The following is an 18348-nucleotide window of genomic DNA, read 5'->3' as shown; positions in this document are numbered from 1 at the left end:
AAGAGTTGACTCATTGGAAAAGACTCTGATGCTGGGAGGGATTAGGGGCAGGAGGAGAAGGGGACGACAGAGGATGAGATGGCTGGATGGGATCACTGACTCGATGGACTTGAGTCTGAGTGAACTCCAGGAGTTGGTGATGGACAGGGAGGCCTGGCGTGCTGCGATTCATGGGGTCGCAAAGAGTCGGACATGACTGAGCAACTGATCTGATCTGAACTGATAGTTGATGGATTGTATTGTTGATTTGTAAGAGCTCTTGTAGAGCTATGCGTATTAGACTCAAAATTTGCTTAGAAGATACCTCACTGTGGTCTTGGGAGCCATAAAAGGTATGTGGTGGGTGGTAGTTTAGTTTGGTGATGGAGATTTGTGGAGTCTTTATATTTAAGAACCACGGTGTTGGGAAAGAGCAGTTAGCCAAGATGGCGGTGGTCAGGCTGTCTCGCCCAACTCCCTTTCACTCCCGCCCCATGTTCCCTTGCTCTGGCCCCACATTCTGTAACAGTTTCTATGCATGGTTATTTAACAGCTGAGGTCATTTATAGCACTGGGCATGCGCATCATTCCTATATGAGCACCACCTGAAAAGCCCTTGCTGTGTCTTGTGGCAGCGGCAGCCATTAGAGGATAAAGCATGTCTGCCTTGCTGCTGCGAATAAAGAATGTTCGCAGTTCTTATGGCTCCTCGCATCTTCTTTCAGCTTCTTCCTATCTGCTTCCTCGCTCACGCTTTGCCTACCCTGGGTTCAGTGAACAGCGAGACACTTAGTTACTCTTGTTTTAATAAGCAAGGAGTGCAAGGAGGGAGGAGGATAGCCATCATCAGTCTCCCTGAGTCACTCTCCAGCAGAGAGGAGGAACACATCACATTTCTCTTTGCTCATTTTTATACCTCAGAAGCCAGACCAAGTTTCAGTTCAGTTCAGTTGCTCAGTCGTGTCTGACTCTTTGCGACCCCATGACCAAGTTTAGATACCAGCAAAGGAAAGATAACATTTGGGGAGAACATAGAACACCAGTGGCCTACTTTACTACTAAAAGTTGCTTTGGTTTTCTTTTAGTTCTGAGGTGTTGTTTCGACTTGCTGTCACCAAGGATGAGGTTCAAAATTGTATCAATAAAAATGGATTGACCCATCAGAAATTACCATTTTCTAAAATATGGGGATGTTTAACAAAACATTTCTTTGTACCTTGCAGCTAAATTAGAATGTTACTTTTCATTTACTAACCTGTTAGTGGGAAAAATTCTTGATAAACAGTTATGATGTAAGTGTTCTCTAGTTATAATCTTCAACAGTTTTATCAGGACAGGGTTGGTTTCTGTCATTATTCTCATTTTAGGTAGGATTTGGTCGTACTGACAGAGACTAAAATTCCTTTGGCAGGACTTTTATTTTTTTTATTAAAGTATACTGCTGCTAAGTCACTTCAGTCATGTCCGACTCTGTGTGACTCCATAGACGGCAGCCCACCAGGCTCCCCCGTCCCTGGGATTCTCCAGGCAAGAATACTGGAGTGGGTTGCCATTTCCTTCTCCAATGCATGAAAGTGAAAAGTGAAAGTGAAGTTGCTCAGTACTTCACTTAGTACTGACAGAGACTAAAATTCTTTTGGCAGGACTTTTATTTTTTTTATTAAAGTATGCTGCTGCTGCTGCTGCTAAGTCGCTTCAGTTGTGTCCGACCGTTAGCGACCCCATGGACTGCAGCCTACCAGGCTCCTCCGTCCATGGGATTTTCCAGGCAAGAGTACTGGAGTGGAGTGCCATTGCCTTCTCCGTTATTAAAGTATAGTTGACTTAATATTAATTTCAGGCGTAGAGCATAGTGATTCTGCTTTTTGCAGGTTATACTCCATGAATAGTTGTTACAAGATAATGGTTGTAATTCCCTCTGCTATACACTGCATCCTTGTTGCTTATCCATTTTGTACATAGTAGTTTGTATCTCTTACCTTACTCTTGGAATGCCTTATTTCTGTCTTGCTCCAGGTTTCTGAACTCTGCTCTCTTGCAGTTTCCATCTCAGGTTTCACTATGATGTAAAGATTACAGCCAGCATCTCTAGCCCTATATCCTTCCAGGTTCTGGGCCAGTAGGGGGGAAAAAGAATTTAATCGACTATTTAATACAACTTCTAGGTTTTCCATGGATCCTAATTGTGTTGTTATGGTCAGGGGGAGGGAATGATCAGGGCTGATTGACCTGACCTGAGTCACATGATCCTCCTTGGAGTTGGAAGTGGGATTAATTCTACAGTAGATTGATAGCAGAGGAGGGTAGTTCTACAGAGGAATATCTGAGGTGTTTTTGTTCTTTTTTGTTGTTTGTTTGTTTTTTAAACCAAATAGATGCTGGGCAAGATAAAACAGCAAAATTTTAAAAGGCAGAAAAAGTTCTTTAATCTACTGTGGGTACATTTTGGGCTTCCCTTGTGGCTCAGCTGGTAAACAGTCCGCCTGCAATGCGGGAGACCTGGGTTTGAAGATCCCCTGGAGAATGGAAAGGCTACCCACTCCAGTATGCTGGCCTGGAGAATTCCATGGACTGTATAGTCCATGGGATCGCAAAGTCGGACACGACTGAGTGACTTTCACTCAGGTTTTAAAGCAGTTTTCTAAGAACATTAGTACTGTTAACAAGAAAATCCAACCCTTTTAGATTCTTTAGGGGCATCAATTTACAATCATACTAGTGTAATGCTTGTTTATTTAAGCAGATGTTTCAAATCTAGAAAACATGCCAATGAAGTCTTGTTTTAGAATTTATACTTGAGAGATTTGTTTAAAAAAGAAAAAAAAGGTTGAGGGATTTAGGATCATTCCGGTTTCTTTCCCACTGCCAACATTTCAGGTAGCAGAATTGTGCTCTAGCTATAATACATCAGTCTTGCAAATAAAAGCTGAATAAGATTTTATTCTAGTGATTGTTTTTAACCTTGATATAGAATGTTTTTTAGGTAGTGCTTCAAAGACTTTAAAGCCATTTTAATTCCAACTTAAAAATTAAAATCTATTCAAATTTGGGAATAGATGTTTTTAGAGTATAATTGGCTGCCTAAAGCTACTGCTGTAGAAAGAGATGCAAAGAGCCTTTTTTAACTGTGAATGCTTAAAGCTTTAAGAAAGTGTGAGGTGATTGGGCAGTTTAAGAAACTGCATGGAATGTTATCTTAAAGAGTAATCTGGGACTTTCCTGGTGGTCCAGTGGTTAAGAATCCCCACCTGCCAATGCGGGGAACACTGTTCGATCCCTAGTCCAGGAGGATTCCACATGGCATAGGTCAGCTCAGCCCGTGGGCCACAGCTACTGAGCCTGTGCTCTAGAGCCCATGCTCTGCAATAAGAGATGTCACCACAATGAGAATCCCACGTGCTGCAACTAGAGAAAGTGCATGCATAATAATGAAGACCCAGCACAGCCAAAAACAAAGAGTAATTCCAAAGTTGGCATAAATTTTAATTACTTACTGTTTTTACTTTTCTGAGATATTTGAGCCAGTTTAGATCATAAGACAGATTTGAATTTATCTTTGGATGGGCCATTGAAGAGATAATCTGATATTTAATTCTGTTTAGACAAGGTCTAAAGCAGTACATTTATGCTCGATGTTGCCTCCAGGCCATGAATTCCTGGTGCCTGGTATACCTTGGTACAGTTACAGGTAGGTAGGTGAATGCTGAGAATTTGCTGTAGTCCAGAAGCACTGCTAAGATTTGACCCCCACTTTCAGTTCTGAGGTCCAGTCTTAGGTTTGAAGTGCTCTGTATTCTCCCACCATCTCATGGGTAGGTGTCACAATCCACTATGGGTTCCAGGCCACTCAGGTTCATTGCACGACCTAGGTCATACCAAGCCCTTCTTGACTGTGTTAATTGTCTGGATATGTATCAGTTCAGTTCAGTTGCTCAGTCGTGTCCAACTCTTTGCGACCTCATGAACCACAGCACACCAGGCCTCCCTGTCCATCACCAACTCCTGGAGTTCACCCAAATCCATGCCCATTGAGTTGGTGATGCCATCCAACCATCTCATCCTCTGTCATCCCCTTCTCCTCCTGCCCTCAATCTTTCCCAGCATCAGATTCTTTTCCAATCAGTCAACTCTTCGCATCAGATGGCCAAAGTATTGGAGTTTCAGTTTCAACATCAGCCTTCCAGTGAACACCCAGGATTGATCTCCTTTAGGATGGACTGATTGGATCTCCTTGCAGTCCAAGGGACTCTCAAGAGTCTTCTCCCACACCACAGTTCAAAAGCATAAATTTTTCAGCACTCAGCCTTCTTTATAGTCCAACTCTCACATCTATACATGACCACTGGAAAAACCATAGCCTTGACTAGATGGACCTTTGTTGACAAAGTAATGTCTCTGCTTTTCAATATGCTGTCGAGGCTGGTTATAAGTTTCCTTCCAAGGAGTAAGCATCTTTTAATTTCATGGCTGAAGTCACCATCTGCAGTGATTTTGGACATGTATAAATTCAATCAAAAACCATTTGTTGTGTTCCTACTATTTGCTAGTTATTCATCTAGGTGCTAGAGATACAGCAGTTAATAAAACAAATCTCACCCGTATAGAACTTTTAGTCTAGTTGGAAAAACAGACAAATATTTGAAACTATCTGTAATTATACATTGTTTTGGTCAAGTACAGATGTTCTGGAGAACTGAGAACTAGAGAGGATCCTTTAGGTCACCTTGATTTCTTTAATATTTCCTAGGTTCATAGGGTAGTAATTTGGGCAAAGGTGGGTGATATAGCCTAAGACTGGTGGTAATTTTTGGTATTGCTGTTATATTTTTGACTAGGTTAAACTTTTCTTATTTAACTTTATTTTTTGATTATGTAAATCATTCTTACGGTACAGAAGGCAAAACCACATAGCGAAGTATCAGGGAAGTCTTGCTTATATCTCTGTTCCCTCCAACCTCTTCTCACCCCCATAGGTCATTTTCTGAGTTTCTGGTTTAACCTTCCAGTGTTTCTTTTTAATTGCATTAAACCTTGGGGGAAGGGGAGGAAGGAAGGAGATGGGAGACTGAAGGAAGGAGATAAATGGGTGGGGATGGAAGAGAGGAGCTCTGTTTAAATAATATTTGTGAAGTGTTGTTTTACTGGCATTCTTTGTCCCCTTTCCACTCCTAGTTCTGAAAAAAGGCAATAAATAGCTTATCATTTTTTAAAATTTTGGAATAATTTTAGATTTACAGAGAAGTTGCAAAGACAGTACACAGAATTCTCTTTGTTCAGTTTTCCCTAAGGCTAGTATCATACATTACCATTTTACATTTTTCAAAACTAAAAATTAACATTAGCATATAATAATTATTATTATTAATTCTTATTTATTTTTATTGAGGTTTAGTTGATTTATAATATCCTGTTAGTTCCAGGTGTACAGCATAGTGACTCAGTTATATAGACAAACACACACACACATTCTTCTGTTTCTTTATTTTTGACTGCATTGGCTCTTCATTGCAGTATGCAGGCTTTCTCTAGTTGTGGCAGGCGGGGAGTTCTCTAGCTGCAGGTCACAGGCTTCTCTTGTTGCAGAGCATGGGCTATAGAGTGCGGGCTCAGTAGCTGTGGCTCACGAAGCTTAGTTGTCCCTTGGCATGTGGGATCTTAGTTCCCTGCATTAGCTGGCAGATTCTTAACCACTGGACCACCAGGGAAGTCCCATATATATTCTTCTTTATCTTTTTTTTAAAAAATATACTCTTCTTTATATTTTCTTTTCTAATAGATCATTACAAAATGTTGAGTATAGTTCCCTGTGCATAGTAGGTCCTTTGGCATATTATTAATATTGTTAATCTAATTTATTAAAGTTTCAGTTCAGTTGCTCAGTCATGTCTGATTCTTTGCGACCCCATGGACTGCTGCATGCCAGGCTTCCCTGTCCATCACCAACTCTGAGAGCTTGCTCAAACTCAGGTCCATCGAGTCTGTGATGCCATCCAACCATCTCATCCTCTGTCGTTCCCTTCTCCTGCCTTCAGTTTTCCCCAGCATCAGGGTCTTTTCCAGTGAGTCAGTTCTTTGCATCAGGTGGCCAAAGTATTGGAGTTTCAGCTTCAGCATCAGCCCTTCCAATGAATATTCAGGACTGATTTCCTTTAGGATGGACTGGTTGGATCTCCTTGCAGTCCAAAGGACTCTCAAGAGCCTTCTCCAACACCACAGTTCAAAAGCATCAGTTGTTCAGTGCTCAGCCTTCTTTATGGTCCAACTCTCATATACATGACTACTAGAAAAACCATAGCTTTGACTAGACGGACCTTTGTTGGCAAAGTAATGTCTCTGCTTTTTAATAAGCTGTCTAGGTTGGGTCACAGCTTTTCTTCTAAGGAGCAAGCATCTTTTAATTTCATGGCTGCAGTCACCATCTGCAGTGATTTTGGAGCCCCAAAAATAAAGTCTCTCACCTTCTACTGTTTCTCCATCTATTTGCCATGAAGTGATGGGACCAGATGCCATGATCTTAGTTTTCTAAATGTTGAATTTTAAGCCAGCTTTTTCATTCTCCTCTTTCACTTTCATCAAGGGGCTCTCTAGTTCTTCTTCGCTTTCTGCCATAAGTGTGGTGTTATCTGCGTATCTGAGGTTATTGATATTTCTCCCGGCAGTCTTGATTTTAGCTTGTGCATCATACAGCCTGGCATTTCGCATGTTTAATATTTTTAAAAATAATCAGCTTTATGATAAAATTGGAATGAATATTTTAAAGAGGAAACCAAGACAAAGGGCACAAGAGGTCCCCGTGTATATTTACTGCCTTCACCAAGATTACATCCATAATTTACCCGAGTGTTGATTTCCTTTGTTTGTTCCAGTTGTTTAATGAAAATACTTATCTTAGTGCTTCAGATATCACAAAAAAAGTAAATTACAGGCCAATATCACTGATGAACACAGATGCCAAAATCCTGAGCAAAATGCAGACAGACTCTAACAATACATTGAAAGATTCATACACCATGGTCAAGTGGGGTTTATCTCAGGGATGCAAAGATTTTTCAGTATACACAAATCAATTGGTGTGATACATCATATAAACAAATTGAAAGATAAAATCCATATGGTAATCTCAGTAGATAGCTCTGAGGAGCTAGCATTGGCAAAAACATGGATCTAGGACCTTACATGATCTTTTTCATGGAATAGTAAACAGTCACTTGTGACCGGGGGTTAGGTGTGTGGAAGATCTAGTGGGAAGTAAGGATCGAGTATGGAGAGGTTGGATTGTGCAAGGCTTTGAAGGGAATAATGGGAAGTTTGTACTTTATGCCGGAGGCTGTGGGTAATGTTTTCAGGTCTTTGAATAGAGGACCAAGATTGGAATCTTTTGGCAAAATAGATGTGATTATTATGTATGTAGGCTATTAGTGGTTCCTTTCAATTTAAAGTCTTGTCTCAGAAGGCTAATGAAAAATATGTGGTTGGAGGAAATAGTCACTGTAATCTAGGGTGTGAAATGGAAACCTTTGGCAGACTGTAGAAATATAAGTCTTTTAAAGTAACCCCTAAGAACTTTTTATAAACACATTTGGGGGTTTTTCATACTTAGAATGTTAAATAAATTTATTAGACAATAACCTTCTCTGTCCAAGAATCTTAACCTCTAGACTGGGAGAAAGGATTAGGTTGCTGTGTGCATGGAAAGAAAGAACTGTGCTTTGCTGGCTGACTGCACCTGTAATTGATGATGGACTTACCGCAGCAAAGTGGGCTTTCGGCCTAAAGGGAAAGCTTTAAGCATATTTTAAAACTGAACACTTGGTTTCTATTTTTCAGTCTCTGAAATAATCTGACACAGGGGACTAGCTATTGAGAATGAATCTGTTGTGCTCAGACTTGACTGCCAACTTTTCTGTTTTATACCAAATGACTTGGCTATCTGTTAAGGTATCTTAAGGCATTCTGTACTCTGTAGCTCAGTGGTAAAGAATCTGCGTGCAGTGCAGGAGACCCGGGTTTGATCCCTGGTTTGAGCAGATCCCCTAGAGAAGGGAATGCCTACCCACTCCATTATTCTTGCCTGGAGAAATCCCATGGACAGAGGAGCTTGGCAGACTACAGTTCATGGGGTCGCAGAGTTGGACACAACTGCACAACTAACACTTAGGCATCTTATATTTTTGTTGATTTCTCCTATTGCTTTTGGAGCTTTTGCATTTCCAACACTTATGACTTCAAATAATTTTTGCATCTAGTTGGAGGAAGGCCTGATGAAAAAATAGGGACTGGTTGACTGCTGGTCGAGTGAGAATTTAAGCTGACAACAGTTGGGTTACTGGCCTGATGAAGTGAACAGTGTTAGTTACTTTTTTTTTTTTTTTTTGTCTTTGCCTTCTTTTCTTGGTTGTAACAGATGATCTGGCATCAGACTGAACTAGCAACAGAGCTGTGTGTATGTAATAATTGCTAATTTTGTGTTGGTGTGAGTTGGACTTTGCATCCTTCTGATGGGAAAAAAGCAAATTACTGCTTAGTTAATATTCCAGGAAATACTGATGCTATTCTACAGGTATATAGGATTTATATAATATTTATACTTTTCAAGAATATTTCATTTCTGTTATTTCATGCTTCCAACAGCTTTGTAAATGATATAGGGTAAGAATAACTCCTATTTAACAGAAGAGATATTGAGGCATAAATAAAAGACTGGGTTAAGGTTGCTGGCTCAACAAATAAATGACTGGGACAACTTACTAAATTTTATCTTTGAATTGTAGCTTTCAGAAAGTTTTAGAAGAGGGAAAAACTGAATACTCCTCTTTTTTTTTTGTTCTTTATGTTTCAGCGTCGTCTTAGACATCTTCGGAACATTGCTGCCCGGAACATTGTTAATAGGAATGGCCATCAGCTCCTTGATACCTACTTCACACTTCACTTGTGTAACACTGAAAAGGTATACAAAGGTAAGAGAATCTGGACCTGCCACCCACAGATCGTTAGATCTCATTTTTATTCTTTTGTAACACAAATGATTCTCTGCATCCCTTGCTAGTATTGCTTATTAGAAAACTAAGTTGTCATGCTGTCTGAAAATATTTCTTGAGCAGTTGTTACATATATTGAAGAAACATGTCTTTTGGCTAGTTCTTTTGGATAGCTGAGCCTTACAATGATAAATTTATCATTCCTTTATAATGTTTAATTATTCAGTAGCTGTCATTTGAAATAGGTTACTTGAGTCTAGTATCTAGTACTAATTTGCTTGTCTTTAAAATATAATTGATTCCTTTAGTCTTGTGGTAAAATTTGGACCCAGTTCATATCTTATCATATCTGTAATTCTTTGTGTATATGGACTCATTTTTAGAATTGCATGGTTTCTTTGAATTCATTTCCTCATACTGAAATGTGGATTCTTCCGTAAGTGATAATTCTAAGAGGACATCAGATATTTGATTCAGAATCCCAAGCATCTTTTGAATACATATTAGGCAAAAGACACTTTGACATAATCAGTTGACTTATGTTAAAAACTGTAAAAGAAGAAAAATGGTATAATGGCAGGAATATTGTTTTAGGATTAAAACTACATTGATATTAGTTCTGGCTATTTCAGCTAGTATATAACTATATACAGCTATGTACCAGTATGTAACTATATACCAACTATATACCAGTATATATACTATATACTGAAATAGCTTGCTATGTAATTTTTGGACAAGGAAAAAAGGACTGTAAATTCCACCATTTTTACAGTTCTATTTTCATTCTTCGGTTTCGTTCTAACCACTGCATATTTTTAAAACAATTGTATTAATCTGAACGAGTAACTCTAGCTACTATAACAAATGCTATGAGTCATTCAGTGTCTTGACATAATAAAATTCTTAAACACTAAGTTCAGTGTTTGTGCAATCTCTGGGAGATGTTGAAGGACAGGAAAGCCTGGCGTGCTGTAGTCCATGGGGTCGCAACGAGTCAACACAACTGAGCAACTGAACAAAGTTGCTCAAAAGTGTAGGTGTTACTTATCAGATACTGGCCTGGCAGTTCTCCTTTGACTGGTGGCTCAGGTATCCAGGCTGCTTCTGTTTTGGAATAATGCTTCTGGTATGGCAAAGGAGAGGGATTATGTGAGGGAGATTTTTAAATGGAAGTGTTCTACATCAATTCCATGACATTCCCTTAGCCATATATCAGTTACATCATCCTTTTTAGGTGAACAGGGGATGGGAAAATATTGTCTTCTTATGTGTCCAGAAGAAAAATGAAACAGTTTGATCACTATCTGTGCTAAGGTATAAGTATTTTTGCAGATCTTATTACATTTGGTCTGCTGCTCACTAATTGGCTTCATCACTAGCAATATATGACAATGCCAAAGTACTTTACATTTTTTATAGGTTCCATATAATTAGTTCTTGGTTGTCTTTGTTAGAACTTCTGTGTTCTTGCTCCAGTGTTACCTCTGATAATAGTTACTGACATTGAACTTAGTACATTTTAAGTATTTGGTAAATGATAGCAATTATTATTGGAATTGTAATGTTAACAGGCATAATAGTAGTTTGTAAAGAGTAGTCATGGGACTGGTTGATGACCATGATATAAAAACTTGTCCAAGAGATACAATGAAAACAAAGTGAATTTTTTGTTGTTGTTCTTTTTCTTGTCCTCTCTAGTTTACTTTATATCTTGAGCTTAGAAGTTATTATGGAATATTTCTGTTGTTTTTTTTTTTTTTGGACTGTTTCTTGAAGTTATTTCAATAAAATGGTTATTAACACAATAAGGGACTAGCAGGTTTCAGACCACAGGGAAGTTCAGTGTCTAGTAGTGGTATTGGGTCTGTCACTGACTGGCAAGCCCTTCGGCTGCGGCATTTAGTTCCTCTTGTGTGCTGTTGATTTATTTCTAAAATGAGAGGATTGATGATTTCTGAAACTTCCCTCTGCTCCAGAATGTCATGGTTGAATGAAGTCTATTGACATAATAGACTTGTTGGGCCCGCATGTTCGGCTCTGTAACTTTTCACTGCCATAGGAGGAACCAGAAAACTCTTTCCTTAGTAAGCCTAATTAATACCACCCTGAAATTAAAAGATGCTTACTCCTTGGAAGGAAAATTATGACCAACCTAGACAGCATATTAAAAAAGCAGAGACATTACTTTGCCAACAAAGGTCCATCTAGTCAAGGCTATGGTTTTTCCAGTGGTCATGTATGGATGTGAGAGTTGGACTGTGAAGAAAGCTGAGCGCTAAAGAATTGATGCTTTTGAACTGTGGTGCTGGAGAAGACTCTTGCAAATCCCTTGGACTGCAAGGAGATCCAACCAGTCCATCCTAAAGGAGATCAGTCCTGGGTGTTCATTGGAAGGACTGATGCTGAAGCTGAAACTCCAATATTTTGGCCACCTCATGCAAAGAGTTGACTCACTAGAAAAGACCCTGAGGCTGGGAGGGATTGGGGGCAGGAGGAGAAGGGGACGACAGAAGATGAGATGGCTGGATGGCATCACTGACTCGATGAACATAGATTTGGGTAAACTCCGGGAGTTGGTGATGGACAGGGAGGCTTGGCGTGCTGCGATTCATAGGGTCACAAAGAGTTGGACATGACTGAGTGACTGAACTAAACTGTCTTCTTGGAGCTGTGATGATAAACTTGGATATTCATTGCATGATCATTATGTGGCCCTTGGTGTAGGATGACCACAATGGAAGGCCTATGGGCTCTTCTTAAAAGCCACCTGTACCACCTACCTAGTGGCATCATTTCTCAGTTTCAAAAGAAGTTTGTTTTTGTTTTTTTTTTTTTAATTGGAAGAATATCTGAAATGCTGATTTCTTAGTTATTCTTTTATTTCAGCTGAATTCACAGCGGAGCATAAGTTATGAGTGAGTCTTTTTGATTTTTGACACTTTTTTTTAGTGCTCTTAGGAGATTGTCTATTTCTCAGGTAGTTCAATTGAACACCATTTATTACATTCTCAGAGAACAAAGCTTTGTGTTAATGGATGAGGAACTAGATTCTAATCCTGCTTCCTTCTTAATCTTGGAAGTTTTATAAAATCAAGTTTGTTCTTCAGCCATAGTTATTTCTCCCCCGTGAAATGTGAGTGCCTGTGCTTTCCTGGAATACCAACCAGTTATTTTGATACACTAGAAGATGACCTCTACATAGTTCAGTTTGGTGGTCTCATGCATGTGTCATAATTTCAAATATCACTTGTCACTCTAACAGCTTACAAATGTGTTTCTTTAGCTTCGCCTCCCCTCTGAACTCATACTCATGTATTCGGTTGCCTACTGTGCATCTCCATTTGGAGCCTAGGAGGTGACTTAAACTTGATAGATTCAACAGTGAGTCTGATGTTCTAACTCTGATCTGTCTCCTGTATTCATCCCTCTGTCAGAAAATGGCAACTCTTTCCATTGGCTTGGCCAGAAACCTTGGAATCACCCTGCATTGTCCTCTTTTATATTCCATACCCAATTTTTCAGCAGATGTTTTTGGTTCTTACTACCAAATATATCTATAATCTTCTCTTTTCTTACTACCTCCAAACTATCGTGTGTGAGTTGCTGAAGTAGACTTCTAACAGGTCTGTCTGCCCATGCATTCTTTTCAGTGTGGTCTCAACCAAGATCCTTTAAGATGAAAGTCAGGTCCTGTTATTCCGCCCCCCAAACCCTCCAGTGGCTTCCTGTTTCATTCAGAGTAAAAGCTGAAGTTCTTTTTGTTTCCTAGGCCTTCATGAACTGGCCGTTTGTCACCTCTTGGCACTTACCTCTTTCTCCTCTTCTAGTTCTCTCTGTTCCATGCCTCCTGCCCTTCTTGCCTTCCTTGAATTCAAATCGGCTTCAGTTTAAGGCGCCTGCCCGGACTCTCCTCCTGATGGCCACACGACTAGCTCCTCTGCCTTCTTCCAGGTCTTCACTCCAGATGTTTCCTCAGAGAAACTCTGCTTGATCACTGACTAACCCTTTTAAAAATTGTGACTCTTCTCCCCGTCTATTGTGTTGGATTTTTCTCCACAATACTCCAGATCGTCTGACATAACTGTATGTTTACTTATTTGCTGAATGCATGTCTCTCCACTAAATGTAAGCTCCATTTGAGTAGAAATTTCTGGGTCAGTTTTGTTCACCGCACTATTTCCAATACTTGGAATAATGCTTGGCACAAAGTAAGCCCCCAGATATTTTCATTTAATTTTTGAATAGCTAATACAGTCCATGGCTCAAAAAATATATATGAAGGTTTATATTAAAATCTTCCTCTCACCTGTTCCATCTTGCTAGTTTTTTGCTGTACCCTGAGATTCTTTATGCAATTGTGAGTAAAAATTGTACCAATTGTATATGTATATATATATTTCTGTGCCTTGCATTTTTCACTTAATATATTTTAGATGTCTTCCCATATAATTTCATAAACAGCTTCTCTAATTTTCTTTTTTTCTGTTTACTTTTGCATTGAACAGTTGTGCCATAATTTATTTAACTGACTTCTTTTGATGAGCATTTAGTTGTTCTGGTCTTTTGCTATATACACAGCGTTACCATGAGCAGTTTCATTGGTATATATTATTTTGTGTGAGTGCTAGTAAGGCTGTGGGGGAAAATTCCAGAGTGGAAGTACAAATATTACAAAATTGTCCTGTTGACATTCCCATCTGCTGTGCATGGGCACCCTTTTCCCTACAGCCTGACCAGCAGACTGTGCAATCAAACTTGTGAAATTTCACCAATCTGATAGTTGAAAAATAGTTTCATAATAGAGTCTAAGTTTGTTTCTTCTTTTTGAGTGAGGTTGAGATACTAAAAAAGCATTTGTTAAATAAATGGAATGCTATATAATAGCATGTTTGACATGCCATTGGAACCATGCTTTGCAATCTCTGCTTGCTTTGTTTGTTTAGGTCTTAGCATGGATAGAGAAGAATTTGTATCTAATAGTCCCTTTTATGTAAAACTAGTCTTGCATGATATCTTTTTGAAAATTTATTTGTCTAATAGTTTTGCTCAAGTTGAATTAATAAAAATTCATAGAATTATATTAATAACAATGATAGCTTATAAAGTATTGTTAACTCAGTATTTCATTTGAGCCTCATAACAACCCTGTTATTTTCCAGGTGTCATTCTCCTTTAAAGGTGAAGAAACTATGGCCCAGAAAAGTTAATTGACTTGTCCAGGGTCAAGCTTATACATGGTGCACTGGGGACTGGAACTGTTTTTTTCACTTTAAATTCTCCTGAATTCACTATTCTGTTGTGCACCATGTTGCTGATTTCATTGACAATCAAAGTGTAGCAGAGTGATAGACAGTGGAGGCCCACATTTAACACTTTAGAAATTACTTTAGACTCGGTGATTCCTTGCCAAACTGAATGGCTCCTTTGTTGACCCTTCTCCATTAAAATTAGCAAATCCATTTTGAGGGTCTAATGGGGAAAGCAAATTGTTTAGTTTCATTTATGTATATATATAGTTAGTCAGCAAAGTTTTGAAAAAAATAATGCTGTTCATTTTTTTAGAGCTGGAAATATATTTGTTGGAGACTCTTTAATTTAGACACTTTATAGATTAAGCTGAGGAATTCTCTCAAAAGAAAAAAGGAATAGCTTTAATTTTTTTTCATTGCTTTAAAAAGTTTTACATACTTGCAGCAAATTTAGACAATACAAAAGTATATTAAGTGAGAGTACCTTGTAATAACAAGCAACACAATTTTAGCCCTAAAACTCTCCCCGCCCCAGAAACATATTGGGAATGAATTAGAGTATATGTATGCATATTAGAGAAGAACATATGTATATATATACACACATGGACATACATATGTATGTACATTTATGTAGCCAATTTATGATTGGCATTGGTTAACTGTTGGGAAAAAATGAAAAGAGTAATACTGAGGGTTGGGGTTCCCTTGTGGTCCAGTGGTTAAGAATCCAACTGCCAGTGCAGGGGACATGGGTTTGATCCCTGCTCTGGGAAGATCCCACGTGCTGTGGAGCAGCTAGGCCCCTTGTGCCACAGCTACTGAGCCTGCGGTGGACCCTGCAAGCCACTACTGCTGAGCCCGTGTGCTGCAGCTACTGAAGCCCGAGTGCCTAGAGCCTGTGTTCTGTGACAGGAGCAGCCACAGCAGTGAGAAGCCTGTGCACTGCAGTTAGAGTAGCGCCGACTCTCCGCAACTAGAGAAACGCCGCATGCAGCAATGAAGACCCAGCACAGCCAGTGAATTAACTAATTAAAAAAACACAAATGTGTAGGGTTGGCTACTGTTAAGTGGGACTGTAAATTGGTACAGTGTTTATAGAGAACAATCTGGCAATATCTATCAAATTCAAGCTTTTTTTTCCTTTTATCTTGCAATTTCACTTGAAGTCTATCTTATAGATTCATGTGTCTTAGAATATATATCTTTCAAAGATTATATATAATATTACTTGAAATATCCAAAAACTATCAGTAACTTAAATATTCATCAAGAAAACTTTCCTTTTAAAAACAATTAGAATTATCCCTTCTCTTAAAGTAATTGTTCAAAATAGAAAAATTTAAAAACTGCCAAGCAATAAATAAAAGTAAGCAGCCTAACCCTATCACTTAAGATAAATGTTCATGTAATTGTAAAAATTTGGATCCTGTGGTAAATTCTCTCATAGAACTTGTTTTTTTCATTAGTGTGTTGTGGCTGTCTTGCCAAAAAATAGGATGACTATCACTATTACTATTTTTTAAGGGAAGACAAGCATAGAATAGTATAGATGCTGTGTTTTGTGAAGAAACATTTTAACCAAAAGACTTTGCCCATTAGAACTTTATATCCAGGTCCACTTTTCCTTTACTGCTTGATGATTCCCAAACTTCAGTCTTGTGGACTACTTTGGCAAGTTTTACTCTCTTTGAATTTCATCTCTAGTGCTACATACTGAATATATTTTAAGAAGTCCATTTTTCCACAGTCTGTGAAGTTGTTGATTCAATCAAAATTTTACTGAGTGCCTACTCTGTGCCAGGAATAGTTTTATGTGTTGAGGAGACAGCAGTTATATAAAACAAATGGTATTGCCCTTATGGAGCTTACTATTAGGGCTTGGGTATATGAGTCATAAATTTCAATGTTAGAAAAAAGTAAAGTTTATCCTAAGTATCACCTAAGAGTCGTCTCATGTATCAGTGATATGTGCATCACCCATGGGGAATATTGCCCAATAGCAGCGTACGGGTACAGAGTCCTTGTAGGCTCTGCATTGACAGAGCATCACAGCGTAACTTTGGCAGAGACAACAGAGGCAGTATTGAAGGGTTCTTAGGAATGTCTGTCTGAACCTCTGACACAGTCTTTCTTTTGATTGTATCTTCACTGAACCTCTGACACAGTCTCTCTCTTAATTGTATCTTCAGGTTTTGTAACATTTACAGTATAAATGAAGGTATATAGAATCATGGAATTTTAGTGATTACAGAAGGCCTTGATTATTAGTCTGATTGTCAAAAGTGTCATGAAGAAATGGGCCCAGGGAAATGAGAGCAGAATGTTAATGACATGTAGAGCTAGAACTTTGGTCACCTGGTTGCTAGATGAGTGTTCTTTCCACAGTACTACAATGGATAATCACTGGAGATGTTTGAGACAAGTGGAGCATATGGAATTGGTTGTAGACGATGGCAGTAGTTAAGGGAGAATAAAGTCTGAGTTTTTAAGGCCTTACCTTAGACTCTGGGGTAAAAGGAGCCAGTCAGGGAAAAATAACTAAATTAAATCTTAATAGATTTTGACCTTTCTGTACCAGTGTTTTTCCCTTTAAAACTTTTTAATTTTAGACAGGGTCTTACTGTGTAGCACAGGGAACTATATTCAATATCCTATAATAAACTGTAATGGGAAAGAATATGAAAAAGAATAAATATTTGTATATGTACAACTGAATCACTTTGCTGTATATTAGAAACTAACACATTGTAAATCAACTATGCTTCAATTAAAAAACTTTTATTTCATAATTATCTGTATTTTAATTTTTACAGATAAATATATAGAGAGACCCTTGAAAATGTTTGAAGTGTTGGTTTTTTTTCTTTTTTTTAACTAGAGCATATGTTAAAAAATTTATGGGATTAAGAGTTAGTGAGCTTATTTTCTTCCACATCACTTATTGTTCTTTTTCTTCTTTTCCAGAATTTTATAGGAGTGAAGTGATTAAGAATTCCTTGGTAAGTTTGCTTTCTGACAGGTGCATATGACTAAGCCTATGACTCCTATTTTAGAAAATGCTGAGACATAAAATAAGTTGAAGTTCAGTTCTGGTATTATATTTCTACAGTTAAATCTTCTGCTCAATTATTGCTTAAATCTTCACTGATTTGTTCATTGATGTATCTCTAGTGCTTAGAGCATGCCTGGCACAAAGTAGGTGCTTGATAAATATTTGCTGAATGCAGTGACACATTTTCTGTTAAAAACCTTTTTTTTTTTTCAAATCATTCTATAATTCTGTCATTTCTGTTTGCTCTTGAGGTTTTTAACTGTTTAACTTTCCAAACATCATAATAAATGATGTTTTTGTATGTAGTTCTTAAGAATTTTATGGCTAGGGCCATTGTATAGGATCTTTCTACTTATTTTTTGGCCATAGAGTTGCTCAAGTAGAAAGTTGGAAATGTCCTACTTTTGCGAATGGGTACACTAGATAATTTGCATGATGATTCAATTTGGCCACGTTAATAAAAAGAAAAGCTTTATGGTACTGATAGTATTCTTATAACAACCCAGCCATATTGGATTTAGCCCCTGTCCACTTTTTCAGCCTTGTTTGCTGATGGTTTTTCTCACTAAGCCTTGTGTTCCAGGCTTACCTCATTTTTTCAGTGCTTCAAACAGGTCAAACTTACCTTGTTCCTTATGCCTACAGCACCTGTTTGCTTGCTTCTTTACCTCGCTGAAGAATCCTTTGAGGTTTGAGCTATGTCACTTCAGCCTGGCCTTCTATGACTATTCCATCTAAAGTAGTTCCCTTTCCACTCTTTTTCACATCACTCTGTTTTATTTTCTTTAGAGCATTTATCACTGTTGGAAACTCTTGCCCATTTATCTGTTTATTATGTCTCCCACTTACAAGTATGAAGTTTCATGAGAGTAGGGACCTTGCCAGTCTTGTTCACCTTTGAAACCCTAGAGTCTAGAATATTGTAGATGCTCAGTAAATATTTGTTAGATGAATAAATGGATAACCACAATGTGTTATCTCTACAGAATCCTTTTACGTATGTTATCTCATTTTGATCCTTAGAGCAACTTGTAGACAGGGTAGGTCTTAAGACACTGACATCCAGAGAGTCTCTGACTTTTGC

At 38.3% G+C, this 18348-nt stretch overlaps 1 protein-coding gene across 1 annotated transcript in view; it reads left to right on the top strand.

The window, feature by feature from the left end:
* The window catches only part of UVRAG (UV radiation resistance associated), a 334304-nt gene that overhangs the window by 29642 nt on the left and 286314 nt on the right, over nt 1–18348 (top strand). Inside the window, exons 3-4 of the mRNA XM_010847555.1 lie at nt 8819–8936; nt 17177–17211. Coding sequence (XP_010845857.1) covers nt 8819–8936; nt 17177–17211 — 153 coding nt within the window. The remainder of the gene's footprint in view (nt 1–8818; nt 8937–17176; nt 17212–18348) is intronic.

This window comes from Bison bison, unplaced genomic scaffold, assembly GCF_000754665.1.
Source record: "Bison bison bison isolate TAMUID 2011002044 unplaced genomic scaffold, Bison_UMD1.0 scf7180017864251, whole genome shotgun sequence".
NCBI lineage: Eukaryota > Metazoa > Chordata > Mammalia > Artiodactyla > Bovidae > Bison > Bison bison.
This window is presented reverse-complemented; position numbering and strand designations above follow the sequence as displayed.